Below are 19,980 nucleotides of genomic sequence, written 5' to 3' on the forward strand. Positions count from 1 at the left end.
TAAATCAGGTTTAATGTCAAGTGGAAAAATAATCCACATTTCTATCAAGAAAAAACGACTTCTTTTACTGTTAATATCTCAACATACACTTTTGACCACTTGTGATCATATACACTATATGGCTAAAAGTATGTGGACACCTGACCATCACACCCATGTGTGAGTCTTCCCCACTGTTACTACAAAATTGGAAGCACACAATAGTCTGGGACGTGTTTGAATACTGTAGCGTTACAATTTTGGAGTCCATGAAGACATGGTTTGCAAAGGTCGCTGTGAAGGACTCGAGTGACCTGCACAGAGCCCCGACCTCAACCCCACTGATCACTTTTAGGATGAACGGAAATGCCAGTAATGTCTGTTTATTGCTAAACTGTAAGCCATGAATGCAAAAAAGAAAAAAAAACCCAAAAACTCCTGGTCTAAGGGGCATGCAGCCGATGCAATAGGCAATTATATGCTGTACGCAATTTATCCAGGAAATTGTAGCACAGGAAATATTCCTTTCATTCGCCATCCAAAAGATGTGCTACTGCGCCACTTAGTGGCTACAAGTGAATATCACAACAGCCGCAGTAAAAGGTTAGAGGTTTATTGGTGTTTCCAGTCGAGTACCTCAAAAACCAAAAACACTGTCGATTTTTACAAAAGTAATAAACATGAACATACAGAGGGTGCAAACCATACGATAAATAACTACAGAAATTCTAAACATAACATTCAGCTAAAATAATACAAAGTTCTGCCCAAGTCAGAATACAGGAAAACTGGAACTTAAACAGAAGCGTGCAAGACATACCGTCTCAAACGTAGACCGTGTAATCTTTTTTTATGTTTTTATCTTTTCTGACTTAACATGCAAATCATTTCCCAGTGAACTGCTCCCACTTCAGCCAACACACACGGTGAACCTTGACCTCTGAGCAGTGTTTCATTCCACAAGTCCAAAATGATGCAAAATGAACATGATAGTTGAATTAAATGCACTTTGCTCATCTCAGTTTGAGCCCATAAATCTTGTTCCCCTTACTAAATTATGAGTGAGAAATAAAGTCTGTGACATCGGCGAAATCAGAAAACACGATCGAACTCAGACTGGCTGGCTGTAGCTGGGTTGCGGTTCTGATTGGCTGGCTGTTGGGGCATGTGACCACGGCGCCGCGGGGGGGCCAGGTATTCAAACATGGACGTGTTGTGTGTGGAGAGCATGTGTTTGAGGTCAGAGGGCATGGGATCAGACCAGAAGAAGTCGTGGTTGAGAGCGTCGTCACTGTCCACACGCTGCGCTGGGTCCAGCACCAGCAGCTTATCGATCAGATCCAGAGCGTATGGATCTTTAACATACGCCTTCAGACGCTCTTTTACCTTTCGCTTCTGTCCTTTGGGTAACTCCATCTTCTGGTACAACTCATATTTTTTATCCACACCGGGCCACACCTGAGAAAGAGGAAGAAGGTGACAAACTGATTCGGAGATGGTTCTTGCCCTGTACATAAATATGATACATAATACATCATTATAAATCTATTATAATCGCCCCTTTCCTTTGCATTGCTCACCAATTACAGCTTTGATAAAAATGTTTGCTGTATACAACTTTTAACGCTAGTGAACTTACAGATGTCTACAAACTGGTGTTTGGGTCAGTGTTTGAAAACAAACCAACAATAAATAACCAAACTTAAAATAAACATGCATAGCATCATTACTTCCGCAGTAATGGATCCACACAGCTGGCTGATCAGAGTGAGTTGGTGCTGTTCTGTGTTTCCCTGCATGATGGGGCTCCTCGTCCACATTTCCGCCATGATACACCCTGCACCCCACAGATCGATGGGTGGCCCGTAATCACGCTCTCCTAAACAGACACAAGCAAAAACACACAAAATGTTTAGATAAAAAAAAGAAACAACAAGCTAGTCTGTAATTGCTAATTTGGTTGAAAAACTTAGCCGCCATCAGCCAATCAGTTTTCAGCAGGCATATGACAGGATTTTTGACATAAGGTTAGCAAAAAAATGAACAGTGTGTCCATTTAGACAGGGGTTCCCAAACTTTTCCAGGGCAAGGTCCCCCAAATGGCATTAACATTTGACCGAGGCCCCCCTTATGCAAGATGTCTTTAAAACACATTAAAAATACAGACTTCTGAATATATCCCCCTTTTTTATTATTAATAATTACATCTTTACACTACATTAGGAACTGATTGTGTGTGTGTGTGGTTCTCGGAGAGTGAGATTTATTTTTGACACCAAATTGTTGAGGTCCCCGGGCGCCCCCTGGCGGCCCCACTTTGAAAACCACTGCATTTAGAGATTCTCTAATAGGCCATGCAACCTGACAGGAATTGGCCACTAGGGGCGCTGTTCTTGTGTGGACAAAATAAAGGCAAAACTCCTTGATAGTGTTCTTGACAGTGTTCTTGACTTGGCTAGATGTTGTGAAGGGGTTTATACTGAGAGTTCCCATGAACAGCTACCAAATGCAAATTTAACACTTGGAATAAACTCCAGATCTTTTATGTCATTCTTTTATAATGAAGTAACTAGGAAACAGGCCACACCTGGCCATGAAACCGCTCATCAATCAGCTGTCCAATTACTTTTGAGCCTGTGAAATTGGGAAGATTATGAATGAATAAAATTGGCTGTAATTCCTAAACAGTTAAGGCAATATTTTTGTTCGATCCCTTGAATTAAAGCTAAAGCTAAAGTCTACACTTCAATCACATCACATCCTGATCGCTTCATTTCAACTCCGTTATGGTGTACATAGGCAAAATAACCCAAGTTGTATCCCTGTCCAAATACTTATGGATCCGTGTGTGTGTGCGCGTGCGTAATACAGAAATATACAGTCTTGTATTTAATTAGCTTTAAGGGACACTCTAGTGATTCTATCAATTCTATGACTGCTCCAATCTAACTTGCTGTTCTCAGTCTCACCCAGCAGGAGCTCTGGAGGTCGGTACCACAGGGTCACTACTCGGTTGGTGTAGCGATTGCCCTGGCTGTTCTTTGCCAGGCTGAAGGCTCTTGCCAGGCCAAAATCAGCCAGTTTCAGCACTCCATCCCTTGTGATGAGCACGTTTGCTGCTTTCATGTCTCTGTGCAGGATCTAAAAACAGAAAGCATACACGAGTGTGACAAATGACCACAAGAACAGCTTCTACAAGTCTCTGAAACCATCTTTGAGGAAAAAAAAAAAGAGACATATTAGCAAAAAACTGCGTGTACTTTAATAAGTACAAAAGACGTGATGTCATTCTGAATAGCTCTCAGATCAGAGAAAACAGCTTGGATGTTTCAAGGAAGATGGGAATGATGGGAAATGCCAACCTTGTTTCTGTGGATGTAGTAGAGTCCATTCAGCAGCATCTGCATGACCTTTTTAATCTCCGACAGCGTGAACTTAACATTGGCGTTGCTTAGTAGGCCAGCCAGATCGTGCTCACAGAAATCAAACACCAGGTATATGCTGCCCTTGTAACGGTTAAACTGGGTGGCTGCACAACACACGCACACACGCACACACGCACACACGCACACACACAGTTAGAAAAAGCTGTATGAATTGTTCTAGCCTAAACACAGAATCCGTGCTTAGAAATGTCATTTATCATCATTACATGTTTGTTTGCACTGTTTTATCCACAAACATTTTCCACATCGCTTCAAACTTGTGAAGTCTAACGCAAACCATCACCTCATGTGAAACAGGTACAACGCTTCTGGCTCTGTGAAATTCTTAATTTATGAAGACACAATCTTTCCTTTGAGTTTACACATTTTAAAAGGGTCCTAATGGGAAAAAAATCCCCAATGAAGTGCCTTACCTTTTGTTCGACAGATCTCGATCAGATTTACGACGTTCTCGTGCTTTAGCAGCTGCAGGATCTTGATTTCCCTCAGTGCTGTGATGGGAAACTAAACAGAAATACAGGTGCATCTCAAAAAATGTAGAAGATCGTGGAAAAGTTCATTTCCTCCCGTAATTTAGGTCAAAAAGTGGAACTTTCATATATTCTAGATTCATTACACAAAGTATGAACGTACTTTTCAGAAGGTCGGCATTTCTGTATTATAAATTCTTTATTTTCATATTTTGAGATTAGATTTCCGTGAGCCGTAAGCCGTAATCATCGAGATTAAAACAACAACAAAAAAAAAGGCTTGAAATATTTCATTTTATGTAATGAATCTAGAATAGATGAAAGTTCCACTTTTTGATATAAATGAGAGGAAAAACGAACTTTTCCACCTGTATTTCATCACGACACTCAGCAGACAGATAATCGATCGTTACACAGAACATGTTATAATAAATAATTTAGCATGGAAACATTTCAGACCATCGCTAATTGCTTCTTTCACCATCTTCTAAAACAAGCTTACATAACTGGGAACAATTGCAGAACGGGAGTCCACAAGCAGCAACTATAAGAGTGCGTCATCCTTATCACCTGAAAATGTGTAACGTTTTTTAAAAGACAGAAACACCACCGCACACAGGATCTAGTCTGATCCCCAGAGACTGCCTGTGGGACTAAAAGCTTGTGTACACTTTTCTGGCTACAAGTTTCAGAAGTCTGACGGCTATAATCCGATTGTCTATCCAAGTGCTCTCTTTTAACCCCGTTTCCACCGGCTTTTCCAAGCCAGAAAAAAAAAGCTGAAACGAGTTCAGCACTTCACATCTTTAAAAGCTGTTGTGTTTAAAGCAGATACCAGTGAGTAATCCCATGCTTGCTAAAGGTCTGTGGTTGGTCATCCACCATGTCGGTCAATTTGTCTCTTCCTCTGAAAGAAGATAGTTCCTGACTCTGTACAGTGACTGAAAGCGTCTAGTAAAAACTACAGGTGTGGGTTGTACGAGAAGCATCTATGACCATGAGCAGAATTCAAAAGACGTCACTGTCAGTTGCGGTTTCTTTTTCGGAACAACGACGAAAAGGCGGATAAGAAAAAAAAGTGATGCATTCCGTGAATGGAAAGCAACAAGGTTGTGTTAAAGATAGCACTGGAAGGTGGGGAGAAAGTCTGAGAGAACGAGCAATTCAGGATGAAGCCAAAGCGCCGACTCGGAGTCTTACCCCTTCTTTCTCATTTTCCATGAGCACCTTCTTCAGCGCTACTTTCTTGCCAGTCTGTCTGTGTTTGGCCTTGAACACCTCCCTGTAGAAAGGAAACGAACAACGAGATGAACAATTACGTATGCCTTGTGATATACATCTCTTTTGTCAGTTTTCATATTTATAATTAACGTCAACAATGTCGAAGATCTATTTAATAACGAAATTCTGGGTTGACTTTTTTTTTTTTTTAGTTTAAGCTTCTTTCGTCAAGTTGGTCTATATCCACTTTGGTTAACTATGTTCTATATTACCCACGATGCAATTCGACTACTTGCTGACGGCGGTGCCAAAGGGCATTAACCCTGGTTTCATCGCTCCGTAAAGCGAGTGATGTAGCAAAGGCTTTAATTCTTTAATCTGTCCGGTGCTCTTACCTCCTCATCTGTACGCACGGCTCAAACACATCAGCTTCCACAGCTTCTACTTTCATAGCAATAACACCATCACCACCGCCTTGTAGACCATCTCTCAGTTCACTCCCTGGCTGAGTCACGTCCACTGTCTGCTGTCTAATCCTAATCCTATGTTGAATTTCTCATTCATATCATTCACTGGAAAATAGTGAGTGAGAAAAAGAATCTATTGATACTTTTGCTTTTAGGAGTTCACAGCGAAGCGGGACTTTTATCCCTGATGCTTAAATCATGATATATATATATTTTCCTCCCAGGAAAAGCCATCGTGTCTGTGACAACAACGTCCGCCTGTGACCAACCAAGAAATCAGCACTGGAATCACAAAGTTCACCACAAATATTCCAATCTAAAACTGATTTAGAAAGCTTTTTGTGCTTCTTGCTTTACCTACATCCTCACTAGGCCCACATGCCAGTTCCCGAATATATTCTGCATAGACACTGTATTTGTAAATAATCTCGTCCCTGCTTTATTCTTCTCCTTTTCCCCTTATCTTCTTATGTAGTTTTGGTTTATATTCCATCAACAAATCTCAACCGACAAATGCAACTAAAAAAGTCAACATGACTGAAGGAGAAATAAAGAAATGAAGAACCCTGAGGTAAATCATCACCCACTGCGCTCGCGACAACAGAATCGAAGCAGTTCATGGAATGAGCACAGGTCCGCTCCAAGAGGGGTTCACAGGACCTCAATTACAGCGGTGTTTAAAACACAAAACAAACAAAAACAAGTCTTTTACCCGAAGGTGCCTTGGCCGATCTTGGCGAGCTTTTCGTACTTAGAAAACTCGTCGCAAAAAGGAAACTCGACGCCGTCGTAATATTTGGACATGATGGCGGTCTCCCGGTCCGGCCTGGAACAACACAAACAACAAGGCGGTGTGAAGTTATTAGCACGTTCAATCCACAGCTCGGAATCACACTGATAACGGAGAATTTAAGAGGGAAAAGCTTTCCAAAAACAAACAAACACATCATTCATTTATTCCTACTTATCGCCAGACACCGCCGAGCTCCCAGTCTTGTCTCGCTGCATCGTTGCTCTTCTTCTGTGGCACAAAAAAATCCAGGAAACGTTACTGCAAGCTTCTTCTCCGTCTTCTTCTACATGGAATTGAGGTATTTTTCGTTTGCGCCCCCTACAGGGCAGATAGCAAAACTGCCAAAGTCAACCTGCTAAAGCACGCAATCCACCTTCATTAATAGACTGTAATTAATGATATGACATTGGCATAAAACTTGTTCTTTTCAGTGAAGATAAGAGTTGACGTTGTAGGTATAAACCTGTATTGACAGCTGTCATGCATCCTGCAAAACCCCGGGTGCTTGTCATTTCTTATTTCTTATCATTTCTTAATAACAGCATTCTTAATAAAGCAAAATGCACTGATAGTAGGGCTGTGTGAAATGTTTGTTTTATTCAACAATGAATTAATGAACAATACATACATGATCACATATTGTGTGCAGCTTTGCATAAGCAAACATGCAAGGATCAATTAATTACCCCGTGCAGTAATAAAACACATGGCGATGTTTATATATGATTTCATAGTTTATTTTATTAAATATCAGAAATCTAAAAAAAAAAAAAAAAAAAAAAAAAAAAAAAGGTGTGCATCATACATGACACCTACATGAACCCTTTCGAGTTCGTTGTGTGACTGTAAATCATTCCCTTGAAATGCTATTGAAGTTAGAAACGTGTTTAACAATGTCGTATGTAACTTTAGAGACGGTCCCTTAATTTCCGCCTATCTGCGAATATCGAATATCGAACATCCAACAAACTTTATTCCAGTTCTTTTTGTGCCACAGAAGAAGAGCAACGATGCAGCGAGACAAGACTGGGAGCTCGGCGGTGTCTGGCGATAAGTAGGAATAAATGAATGATGTGTTTGTTTGTTTTTGGAAAGCTTTTCCCCCTTAAAGTCTCCGTTATCAGTGTGATTCCGAGCTGTGGATTGAACGTGCTAATAACTTCACACCGCCTTGTTGTTTGTGTTGTTCCAGGCCGGACCGGGAGACCGCCATCATGTCCAAATATTACGACGGCGTCGAGTTTCCTTTTTGCGACGAGTTTTCTAAGTACGAAAAGCTCGCCAAGATCGGCCAAGGCACCTTCGGGTAAAAGACTTGTTTTTGTTTGTTTTGTGTTTTAAACACCGCTGTAATTGAGGTCCTGTGAACCCCTCTTGGAGCGGACCTGTGCTCATTCCATGAACTGCTTCGATTCTGTTGTCGCGAGCGCAGTGGGTGATGATTTACCTCAGGGTTCTTCATTTCTTTATTTCTCCTTCAGTCATGTTGACTTTTTTTAGTTGCATTTGTCGGTTGAGATTTGTTGATGGAATATAAACCAAAACTACATAAGAAGATAAGGGGAAAAGGAGAAGAATAAAGCAGGGACGAGATTATTTACAAATACAGTGTCTATGCAGAATATATTCGGGAACTGGCATGTGGGCCTAGTGAGGATGTAGGTAAAGCAAGAAGCACAAAAAGCTTTCTAAATCAGTTTTAGATTGGAATATTTGTGGTGAACTTTGTGATTCCAGTGCTGATTTCTTGGTTGGTCACAGGCGGACGTTGTTGTCACAGACACGATGGCTTTTCCTGGGAGGAAAATATATATATATCATGATTTAAGCATAAGGGATAAAAGTCCCGCTTCGCTGTGAACTCCTAAAAGCAAAAATATCAATAGATTCTTTTTCTCACTCACTATTTTCCAGTGAATGATATGAATGAGAAATTCAACATAGGATTAGGATTAGACAGCAGACAGTGGACGTGACTCAGCCAGGGAGTGAACTGTGAGATGGTCTACAAGGCGGTGGTGATGGTGTTATTACTATGAAAGTAGAAGCTGTGGAAGCTGATGTGTTTGAGCCGTGCGTACAGATGAGGCGGTAAGAGCACCGAACAGATTAAAGAATTAAAGCCTTTGCTACATCACTCGCTTTACGGAGCGATGAAACCAGGGTTAATACCCTTTGGCACCGCCGTCAGCAAGTAGTCGAATTGCATCGTGGGTAATATAGAACATAGTTAACCAAAGTGGATATAGACCAACTTGACGAAAGAAGCTTAAACTAAAAAAAAAAAAAAAAAAGTCAACCCAGAATTTCGTTATTAAATAGATCTTCGACATTGTTGACGTTAATTATAAATATGAAAACTGACAAAAGAGATGTATATCACAAGGCATACGTAATTGTTCATCTCGTTGTTCGTTTCCTTTCTACAGGGAGGTGTTCAAGGCCAAACACAGACAGACTGGCAAGAAAGTAGCGCTGAAGAAGGTGCTCATGGAAAATGAGAAAGAAGGGGTAAGACTCCGAGTCGGCGCTTTGGCTTCATCCTGAATTGCTCGTTCTCTCAGACTTTCTCCCCACCTTCCAGTGCTATCTTTAACACAACCTTGTTGCTTTCCATTCACGGAATGCATCACTTTTTTTTCTTATCCGCCTTTTCGTCGTTGTTCCGAAAAAGAAACCGCAACTGACAGTGACGTCTTTTGAATTCTGCTCATGGTCATAGATGCTTCTCGTACAACCCACACCTGTAGTTTTTACTAGACGTTTTCAGTCACTGTACAGAGTCAGGAACTATCTTCTTGTTTTAGAAGATGGTGAAAGAAGCAATTAGCGATGGTCTGAAATGTTTCCATGCTAAATTATTTATTATAACATGTTCTGTGTAACGATCGATTATCTGTCTGCTGAGTGTCGTGATGAAATACAGGTGGAAAAGTTCGTTTTTCCTCTCATTTATATCAAAACGTGGAACTTTCATCTATTCTAGATTCATTACATAAAATGAAATATTTCAAGCCTTTTTTTTTGTTGTTGTTTTAATCTCGATGATTACGGCTTACGGCTCACGGAAATCTAATCTCAAAATATGAAAATAAAGAATTTATAATACAGAAATGCCGACCTTCTGAAAAGTACGTTCATACTTTGTGTAATGAATCTAGAATATATGAAAGTTCCACTTTTTGACCTAAATTACGGGAGGAAATGAACTTTTCCACGATCTTCTACATTTTTTGAGATGCACCTGTATTTCTGTTTAGTTTCCCATCACAGCACTGAGGGAGATCAAGATCCTGCAGCTGCTAAAGCACGAGAACGTCGTAAATCTGATCGAGATCTGTCGAACAAAAGGTAAGGCACTTCATTGGGGATTTTTTTCCCATTAGGACCCTTTTAAAATGTGTAAACTCAAAGGAAAGATTGTGTCTTCATAAATGAAGAATTTCACAGAGCCAGAAGCGTTGTACCTGTTTCACATGAGGTGATGGTTTGCGTTAGACTTCACAAGTTTGAAGCGATGTGGAAAATGTTTGTGGATAAAACAGTGCAAACAAACATGTAATGATGATAAATGACATTTCTAAGCACGGATTCTGTGTTTAGGCTAGAACAATTCATACAGCTTTTTCTAACTGTGTTTGTGTGTGTGTGTGTGCGTGTGTGCGTGTGTGCGTGTGTGCGTGTGTGCGTGTGTGCGTGTGTGTGTGTGTGTGTGTGTTGTGCAGCCACCCAGTTTAACCGTTACAAGGGCAGCATATACCTGGTGTTTGATTTCTGTGAGCACGAACTGGCTGGCCTACTAAGCAACGCCAATGTTAAGTTCACGCTGTCGGAGATTAAAAAGGTCATGCAGATGCTGCTGAATGGACTCTACTGGATCCACAGAAACAAGGTTGTTTATTTGACTCCCAGATCTGGGATATTCAGAATGACGTCACGTCTTTTGTACGTATTAAAGTACACGCTGTTTTTTGCTAATACATCTTTTTTTTTTCCTCAACTAAAAACTTGTTTTGAAGACAGCTATGACTGACTTATGGAAATAATTTATTGGAGCGTGTGTGACTAAAAGACATTTCATAAATATTTTATAAATTGGCCGTTTGATGATGTTATTTTGAAGGGATAAAATGAATCGTGTTGTATTTGGGTGAAGAAGCCTGTTTATGTTGAAGTGAGGTGATATAAAGTGTGAACATCCCAAAACCAGGTTGAAGAAATGTAAAAAAAAAAAAAAAAAAGGGACTTATAACTTTGTGCTTGACATCGGTGAACTATTGTCTTCTCTGGAATATGTTCGGCACCACTTGTCCCTTTAGCGTGAATGTTCACTGCAAAGTTCACAACAACCCATCTGAGCACCTTTAGGGAGATTTTGGAGCAACTTGTTAGACAGCAACAGTGCTCTCCATCACCAAAACACCAACTGTGATAATATCATGTGGTGATCATCCCAACAAGATGGTTCCAGAGACTTGTAGAAGCTGTTCTTGTGGTCATTTGTCACACTCGTGTATGCTTTCTGTTTTTAGATCCTGCACAGAGACATGAAAGCAGCAAACGTGCTCATCACAAGGGATGGAGTGCTGAAACTGGCTGATTTTGGCCTGGCAAGAGCCTTCAGCCTGGCAAAGAACAGCCAGGGCAGTTGCTACACCAACCGAGTAGTGACCCTGTGGTACCGACCTCCAGAGCTCCTGCTGGGTGAGACTGAGAACAGCAAGTTAGATTGGAGCAGTCATAGAATTGATAGAATCACTAGAGTGTCCCTTAAAGCTAATTAAATACAAGACTGTATATTTCTGTATTACGCACGCGCACACACACACACGGATCCATAAGTATTTGGACAGGGACACAACTTGGGTTATTTTGCCTATTTACACCATAACGGAGTTGAAATGAAGCGATCAAGATGTGATGTGATTGAAGTGTAGACTTTCAGCTTTAATTCAAGGGATCGAACAAAAATATTGCCTTAACTGTTTAGGAATTACAGCCAATTTTATTCATTCATAATCTTCCCAATTTCACAGGCTCAAAAGTAATTGGACAGCTGATTGATGAGCGGTTTCATGGCCAGGTGTGGCCTGTTTCCTAGTTACTTCATTATAAAAGAATGACATAAAAGATCTGGAGTTTATTCCAAGTGTTAAATTTGCATTTGGTAGCTGTTCATGGGAACTCTCAGTATGCGGTCCAAAGAGGTGTCGATGCAAGTGGAGCCATCATTAGGCTGAAAAAACTAAACGGACATGGCAGAGAGAGAAACGTTCGGAGCGGCCAAATCAACAGTTTGGTAGATTCTTATAAATTAGTAAATGCACTGGCAAGCTCAGCAACACCAAAAGGCAGAATACGACTGAAATGGATTATTGCAGAATTCTTTCCTTAGTGAAGGATAAACCCCTTCACAACATCTAGCCAAGTCAAGAACACTGTCAAGAACACTATCAAGGAGTTTTGCCTTTATTTTGTCCACGCAAGAACAGCGCCCCTAGTGGCCAATTCCCGTCAGGTTGCATGGCCTATTAGAGAATCTCTAAATGCAGTGGTTTTCAAAGTGGGGCCGCCAGGGGGCGCCCGGGGACCTCAACAATTTGGTGTCAAAAATAAATCTCCCTCTCCGAGAACCACACACACACACAGTCAGTTCCTAATGTAGTGTAAAGATGTAATTATTAATAATAAAAAAGGGGGATATATTCAGAAGTCTGTATTTTTAATGTGTTTTAAAGACATCTTGCATAAGGGGGGCCTCGGTCAAATGTTAATGCCATTTGGGGGGCCTTGCCCTGGAAAAGTTTGGGAACCCCTGTCTAAATGGACACACTGTTCATTTTTTTGCTAACCTTATGTCAAAAATCCTGTCATATGCCTGCTGAAAACTGATTGGCTGATGGCGGCTAAGTTTTTCAACCAAATTAGCAATTACAGACTAGCTTGCTGTTTCTTTTTTTATCTAAACATTTGTGTGTTTTGCTTGTGTCTGTTTAGGAGAGCGTGATTACGGGCCACCCATCGATCTGTGGGGTGCAGGGTGTATCATGGCGGAAATGTGGACGAGGAGCCCCATCATGCAGGGAAACACAGAACAGCACCAACTCACTCTGATCAGCCAGCTGTGTGGATCCATTACTGCGGAAGTAATGATGCTATGCATGTTTATTTTAAGTTTGGTTATTTATTGTTGGTTTGTTTTCAAACACTGACCCAAACACCAGTTTGTAGACATCTAGCGTTAAAAGTTGTATACAGCAAACATTTTTATCAAAGCTGTAATTGGTGAGCAATGCAAAGGAAAGGGGCGATTATAATAGATTTATAATGATATATTATGTATCATATTTATGTACAGGGCAAGAACCATCTCCGAATCAGTTTGTCACCTTCTTCCTCTTTCTCAGGTGTGGCCCGGTGTGGATAAAAAATATGAGTTGTACCAGAAGATGGAGTTACCCAAAGGACAGAAGCGAAAGGTAAAAGAGCGTCTGAAGGCGTATGTTAAAGATCCATACGCTCTGGATCTGATCGATAAGCTGCTGGTGCTGGACCCAGCGCAGCGTGTGGACAGTGACGACGCTCTCAACCACGACTTCTTCTGGTCTGATCCCATGCCCTCTGACCTCAAACACATGCTCTCCACACACAACACGTCCATGTTTGAATACCTGGCCCCCCCGCGGCGCCGTGGTCACATGCCCCAACAGCCAGCCAATCAGAACCGCAACCCAGCTACAGCCAGCCAGTCTGAGTTCGATCGTGTTTTCTGATTTCGCCGATGTCACAGACTTTATTTCTCACTCATAATTTAGTAAGGGGAACAAGATTTATGGGCTCAAACTGAGATGAGCAAAGTGCATTTAATTCAACTATCATGTTCATTTTGCATCATTTTGGACTTGTGGAATGAAACACTGCTCAGAGGTCAAGGTTCACCGTGTGTGTTGGCTGAAGTGGGAGCAGTTCACTGGGAAATGATTTGCATGTTAAGTCAGAAAAGATAAAAACATAAAAAAAGATTACACGGTCTACGTTTGAGACGGTATGTCTTGCACGCTTCTGTTTAAGTTCCAGTTTTCCTGTATTCTGACTTGGGCAGAACTTTGTATTATTTTAGCTGAATGTTATGTTTAGAATTTCTGTAGTTATTTATCGTATGGTTTGCACCCTCTGTATGTTCATGTTTATTACTTTTGTAAAAATCGACAGTGTTTTTGGTTTTTGAGGTACTCGACTGGAAACACCAATAAACCTCTAACCTTTTACTGCGGCTGTTGTGATATTAATTTGTAGCCACTAAGTGGCGCAGTAGCACATCTTTCGGATGGCGAATGAAAGGAATATTTCCTGTGCTACAATTTCCTGGATAAATTGCGTACAGCATATAATTGCCTATTGCATCGGCTGCATGCCCCTTAGGCCAGGAGTTGTTTTTTTTTTTTTCTTTTTTGCATTCATGGCTTACAGTTTAGCAATAAACAGACATTACTGGCATTTCCGTTCATCCTAAAAGTGATCAGTGGGGTTGAGGTCGGGGCTCTGTGCAGGTCACTCGAGTCCTTCACAGCGACCTTTGCAAACCATGTCTTCATGGACTCCAAAATTGTAACGCTACAGTATTCAAACACGTCCCAGACTATTGTGTGCTTCCAATTTTGTAGTAACAGTGGGGAAGACTCACACATGGGTGTGATGGTCAGGTGTCCACATACTTTTAGCCATATAGTGTATATGATCACAAGTGGTCAAAAGTGTATGTTGAGATATTAACAGTAAAAGAAGTTGTTTTTTCTTGATAGAAATGTGGATTATTTTTCCACTTGACATTAAACCTGATTTAGACTTCGACATGACTACAGATTTTTACTTCATTGGTGTAATTTTTTTTTTTTATATTAACCCTACAATGCATGAACCAAAAATACCTTCACAAATGCACAAAGGGGGACAAAATGACCCGTACTGGATTGAATGGTTTTCTTAAAAAAAAAAAAAAAAAAAAAAGATGTCCTATTAATGCAATTATGTATACAGTATCTCACAAAAGTAAGTACACCCCTCACATGTTTGTAAATATTTCATGATATCTTTTCATGTGACACACTGAAGAAATGACACTGTGCTACAATGTAAAGTAGTGAGTGTACAGCTTGTGTAACAGTGTAAATTTGCCGTCCCCTCAAAATAACTCAACACACAGACATTAATGTCTAAACCGCTGGCAACAAAAGTAAGTACACCCCTAAGGGAAAATTGGGCCCAAGGTGACAATACTAGTGTTTGAATTTTCCTTGTGGGTTTGTTCAAGTATATCGACTTTATTCATAGGCGCTGTATCAAAGATGATCAAATGTTCGCTTGTACAAATATGTCAAAAAAGCCAACAATTTCCATGGGGTGTTTATAATATTTTATACATGACTGTATGTTCTGCAAATTAATATGTCTCTATATTATGTCTCTTACTTGCAGTTCCTCTCCAAGCTTCCATCCACGTACTTGAATATCTATCTCTCTGTTATTTTTACTGTTCCCTCAGTGTGACGGACAGTTTCCCCCATTCTTATTCTAGAATCATTAGAACCTTCTTCTCTCGCTCGTTATCCCAGCATAGCTCTGTCAGTCTCTCCTTTTTACAAAGGCAAAGGCAGCAACACCGTTATAATGCGCACATGCGCACACACACACACACACACACACACACACATGCACTTTAACAAGCACACGTCCGCCCACAGAGCGGCCTGAATCATACACATATCCTCCTCTTTTCTCCATCCCCTCTTTTCTTTTTTCTCTTTTTTATAATTTCTATTCTTGGAACTCAATTTAATGATTTCATTTGTATTATTTCCTATGAATCGTCCCTATAAAAAAACATTGAAAAGGACTTGTAAGTTTGTGAACTCTTTAGAACTTTCATTATATCTGAATAAATATGACCTAAAACATCATCGGATTTTTAGACAAGTCCTAAAGATAGACAACGAGAACCCAGTTAAAACAAAAGAAACAAAAACTATTATACTTGGTCATTTATTTATTGAGGAAAATGATTATTACAATATTGCATATCTGTGAGTGGCAAAAGTACAGCGGGGGAAAGAGGTATTGAACGCGTCAACATTTTATTCAGTGAATATATTTCCAATGAGGTTATTCACATGAAAAGATATATATATAAAGAATTCATAACGTTAAAGTCCATAAATAAAGTTGTGTGTAATAAAGTGGAGTGACACGGGAAAAAAGTATTGAACACGCTAAGAAAAAGCAGTTCTCCGAGGCAAGGTAAGACGAGGAACCAGCTGAAATCCGGGTTGAAAATGGGGTTGGAGATGGACTTTTAATGAAGCGAGGCAGACAGACAAATCCAAATCATAGGGCAAATTCACGGTCGTAAAACAGGCGAGGAGTCAGGCGATCGACAAACAGACGAAACAGGATCAAAACTGGATTGAGGAACAAAGGACAGGACGGTTGGGTAGAGTACCGGCGGAAAAACACCGAAACAATACTTCGCCTGGAGCAAAGACACACAGGGATTTAACTATACAAACTAATCTAAGGGGATAACACAAAACAGCTGAGACGTTAGGACAAACCAATACCTCTCTGTCTTCTGTGTGACCGTCTCTCACTGTGAGTCTGCGTCCATACATTTCTTGTTTGTATATCTACTAATCGGTCTCTCTCTTGATGTATCTGATCATTTTTGTCATTGGAAGAGCTGACCATAACAAGATACTGACATGGCCACAATACTGCAAATCTCCTCACTGTTTTTGAGACTCTCTCTCTCTCTCTCTCTCTCTCTCTCTCTCTCTCTCTCTCTCTCTCTCTCTCTCTCTCTCTCTCTCTCTCTCTGGGATTCTCATGTTAGGAGTGGGAGAGAAGGCTCAAGGGAGGAGAGAATGCTGACAGTTTTATTTTTATTCCCACACAGATGCACACATAGACAACTCTATGTTCTTCTTACACTCTGGGAATGCTGGGTTGTTTTACATGTTAATCCACCCTTTGGGTCGTTAATAAAACACAATGGCTGGATTGGCATTAGAACCCAGAGGTCAGGAACATGATGAACCAGTTTGTGGGGCAGTTTTTCTGCTGCAACATCACTGGAAAGAAAACAAAGGTATTTAGAATTCTCAGTCGACAGACAAAATGAAGAATGCTGAGAGAATATCCGTAATTATCTTATTTATTACTTTATACTTTGTGTTTTTGTATTAAATGTGTCAGGTAAATTATTATATAGTATATGGATAGCAAACAGGAAGTGAAATAAAGAACAGAGCAGGTTAAGGCATAGGATAAGCTACTAATATGTACATTTAATTTGCTTAGTTGTACATCGGTCACATTTTCTTGTGTTTATTGGTTTAAGTTTTGACAATTAGCTAGCTAATCGTCATAATGTTGGACAACAGACAGTCTGATAGCAGATTGCAAACAAGCCTTCAGAGTGGATTTGACATAGATTTTTTTTTAAAAATGACTTTGCTGCAGATAAATCCTGGCAACATAACTTCTAAAGTATAAAGTCCTGTATGAAAAGACCATATACAGTATAGCGTGTGTGTGTTAACAGTCCAGTATTGAGTTTGTTGTTTGCCTAAGTAGAGATTTAATGCTATAAGGACATAGCATCGAACATTACTTCGTCAAACATAAGGATATTTTGGTCAATAGCACATTAAAGGAATGCCAAAATATTTAGACAGCATTATTTGAATGTGACATCAAAAGGAGAACCAAATACACCATTTAATCAAGGCAAGAAATCTGCGTGGCTGAATTGTTAGGGACCGTCGCTAAAGTGCGGCGAACAAGAGAAGTGTGAAAATCTTGACAAGCACTTGATTTCAGTAGGATCTCTCTGTATAGAAGCTTCTCCAATCAAGTTGGAAAGTCTTCCCAGAAGAGTGGACTCTGTTATAGCAGCAAATCCATATTAACACCCATTGGTTTTAGAATGGGATGTTGAACACGCACTTTCGGGTGTAATGGTCAGGTGTCCACATACCTTTGGCCACATGGTGTACATTGTGCATTAGTAATTATCATTCTTATTTGAGTTAGATTATACTGCCTTAATTCAATCTGTATGTGTGATGGACTTGCTAATGAGGAGTTTGGACTAAATTTCCAAATAATTTCCATATAATTTGGCTTAAATTTCACTCTGTGTGTGTGTGTGTGTGTGTGTGTGTGTGTGTGTGTGTGTGTGTGTGTGTGTGTTGATAGAAAAGACAAGATTTTTATTTCCTACAGGTCCCAACTAGGACAAGATGTTGCCATGGAAACAGCAAAGGAAATGTGCTATCAAGGGTAGTACACATGCATGCCAGTCCTTCTTTTTCACTCTCCCTAGTTTCCTGATTTCTCTCTCTCTTTGTGTATTTATTTTGGTAGCACATGGTGCACCAATTTAAAATTCACGGATTATCCGTAGTTAATACCTGAGTATGTTCCCTGACAGTGCAATCCATACCCTCATTGACTATCTCCACTCACCATTAGTTATTACAGGTATAATGAACTGAAAAGGAGGTTTACTCACATAACCTATATACCAGTGCTTCATTTGTAAATCTGCAGGCCCAGAACACTAAGAGCGTAGTGATCCGGTAAAGTCGGGAAGTATGTGAAGGGTCCCGGTCCACAAAATTACAGACCTGTAAAAGTGCTTCTAGAATCTCACATAGCCAACGATATTCAGTGCAGATATTCAGTGCTGTAGGACTAGCTAATTGATCACACGGGTACATTTTTAGAACATTGGTCTGTTTTCTCATTGTCATTGTTTGAAAAATGCTTTAAAAGTGCTTTCGATGATAACTGCTTTCTTTTTGCCACGACACACTCTACAACACATGCTACGTGACTGTAGGCTTTACTTCGCGACAATGAATTCAGGTGAACTTTGAACTTGAAATGAGTACGTTATGTGAAAGGGGCTATTCATTCGCTATTAGCTATATTTGAGCACGGGTGTATATAAGATTAGCATTTTTATTGCCGTTTTTTGTTGTTCCATTTGAATTTTTGGTGAATTAAAAAACAAAAACTACTGTATTGTTGGGATGATATTGCTGTGTGAGACTTTAAACATCCAGCTGCAGAGGTTTCCACATGGAAAAGGTTCAGGAACCCCGGTGTGACACATTTTAGAGGTCAATACAGGATCTGGCTCAAATTAAGCTCTGCTATATAATACGGAAACGTACCGCTATTTAAGACTCCTGATTGAAGATATTGATCTATCGATTAAGCTATTAATGTATAATTACAGTTTAAATGTACAGCTGTTTCACTGCAGTGAGACAGAGTGAGACTGACCAGCCCCGAGGATTGTCCTCACTGCACAGTGGAGGAAATCTGTAGATCATTAACCCTTTTTTTGTAGACATTTGTAGACATTAACCCACACACGGAGATTCTAAGCATGTTCTCAGAACACACTACTGCAACATGGAGAATAAACAAGGGATTCAGGATTCTGCATCTCTCCAACTTCTTTTTTCTTTCTTTTCAGCTAAATGAGCAGAGTCAGATTTATTCGTCCTACACACGTTGCATCATGTTAACTAAATAAGTTCTTGTGTAGGAAGAGGGTCACTGGCATTTATGTTTGAGGATGGTTTTTAAAAGATTGTCTTAGTCAGCTAGCTAACATGACTGCATGCTCTAAGATCATTCTGAGAAGTCACATTCATAAAGATTGATAATATTCACTGTTAATGCTAGCTAAGTGGCTAACATATGCTAACATAACAGGATTTCTCAGAACACTGCATTCATATGACAATGCATGCTAGTTGATGTGGGCTCAAAGACACAATTATTTGTCCAACTTATATAAACACCCATCTGTCCCATTCAGACCCACCCATTTCATCCCACTCAAACACACCCATCTACCTGTCCCATTCAGACATACATGGGTCCCACCCTTCTATCCCACTCAGACACACCCATCTCTCCTACTCAAAGACACTCCCATCTGTTCTTCTGAAAGACGCATCCAGCCGTTCCTCTCGGACACACCCATGTATCCCAGTCAAAGCCACACCCATCTGCCCCATTTAAAGCCACACCCATCTGTCCAAATCAAAGACTCTCCCATCTGTCCCTTTCAGACAAACCCTTGTGTCCCAGTTAAAGACCCACCCGTTTGTCTCACACAGTTACACTAATACTTCTGACATGAAAACATGCCCTTATATGACCATCTGTCTCACACAAATTCACCTTCAATTAAAGACACACCTACACACCTACACCCCTACACACACACATAAGGACACAGCAATCTGTTTTCCTCAAAGACACTTTAATCTGTGACACTCAAAGACAGCCATCTGTCTCACACAATTCATGTCCATCTGTCTCACACAAAGACACGCCCAACCATCTCACAACATGACTCTCTCTCTCCCATCCATTTGACATTTTTCACACATCCCTCCTTCTTTTTCTCTCACTCTATCATCTCCTCCGCTGCTCTCTTAATAATCTTCACTTTATTTCAACATTCCATCCGTCCCTGTCTCCCAGTGCAATGCCACTTTTGGGTGCTACTCACTAACACTAGT

General features: G+C 40.3%; 2 protein-coding genes across 3 annotated transcripts; one reads left to right on the forward strand and one right to left on the reverse strand.

The window, feature by feature from the left end:
- Positions 1 to 576: 576 nt before the first annotated feature.
- LOC108279315 (cyclin-dependent kinase 9) lies at positions 577 to 6,688 on the reverse strand. Of its 2 annotated transcripts, XM_017493469.3 has the most exons (8): positions 6,548 to 6,688; positions 6,296 to 6,409; positions 5,096 to 5,177; positions 3,839 to 3,929; positions 3,342 to 3,508; positions 2,949 to 3,120; positions 1,710 to 1,858; positions 577 to 1,437 (listed from the first exon to the last, which is right to left on the reverse strand). In XM_017493469.3, exons 1-8 carry the CDS (start codon positions 6,589 to 6,591, stop codon positions 1,072 to 1,074), a joined length of 1,185 nt encoding a protein of 394 aa, XP_017348958.1. In that variant the 5' UTR covers positions 6,592 to 6,688; the 3' UTR covers positions 577 to 1,071. The 2 variants fall into 2 exon arrangements, with proteins under 2 accessions (XP_017348958.1, XP_017348959.1); XM_017493470.3 differs by lacking the exons at positions 6,296 to 6,409; positions 6,548 to 6,688 and adding an exon at positions 5,512 to 6,247.
- A 537-nt stretch (positions 6,689 to 7,225) lies between these two features.
- LOC108279348 (cyclin-dependent kinase 9) lies at positions 7,226 to 13,644 on the forward strand. The gene is made up of 8 exons (XM_017493531.3): positions 7,226 to 7,430; positions 7,569 to 7,682; positions 8,806 to 8,887; positions 9,637 to 9,727; positions 10,102 to 10,268; positions 10,909 to 11,080; positions 12,374 to 12,522; positions 12,784 to 13,644. Exons 1-8 carry the CDS (start codon positions 7,387 to 7,389, stop codon positions 13,147 to 13,149), a joined length of 1,185 nt encoding a protein of 394 aa, XP_017349020.1. The 5' UTR covers positions 7,226 to 7,386; the 3' UTR covers positions 13,150 to 13,644.
- Positions 13,645 to 19,980: the final 6,336 nt, after the last annotated feature.

Source organism: Ictalurus punctatus, chromosome 18 (genome assembly GCF_001660625.3).
Source record: "Ictalurus punctatus breed USDA103 chromosome 18, Coco_2.0, whole genome shotgun sequence".
NCBI lineage: Eukaryota > Metazoa > Chordata > Actinopteri > Siluriformes > Ictaluridae > Ictalurus > Ictalurus punctatus.

What these genes read in the sequence shown, in the direction of transcription:
- LOC108279315 (XM_017493469.3), bottom strand. Translation starts at nt 6,591, where the DNA reads ATGCAGCGAGACAAGACTGGGAGCTCGGCGGTGTCTGGCGATAA. An exon ending in TGGAAAATGAGAAAGAAGGG is followed by an intron (nt 3,930 to 5,095) that starts GTAAGACTCCGA and finishes ATTTCTGTTTAG; the next exon opens with TTTCCCATCACAGCACTGAG. An exon ending in ACTACATCCACAGAAACAAG is followed by an intron (nt 3,121 to 3,341) that starts GTTGGCATTTCC and finishes TTCTGTTTTTAG; the next exon opens with ATCCTGCACAGAGACATGAA.
- LOC108279348 (XM_017493531.3), top strand. Translation starts at nt 7,387, where the DNA reads ATGCAGCGAGACAAGACTGGGAGCTCGGCGGTGTCTGGCGATAA. An exon ending in ACTGGATCCACAGAAACAAG is followed by an intron (nt 10,269 to 10,908) that starts GTTGTTTATTTG and finishes TTCTGTTTTTAG; the next exon opens with ATCCTGCACAGAGACATGAA. An exon ending in GTGGATCCATTACTGCGGAA is followed by an intron (nt 12,523 to 12,783) that starts GTAATGATGCTA and finishes CCTCTTTCTCAG; the next exon opens with GTGTGGCCCGGTGTGGATAA.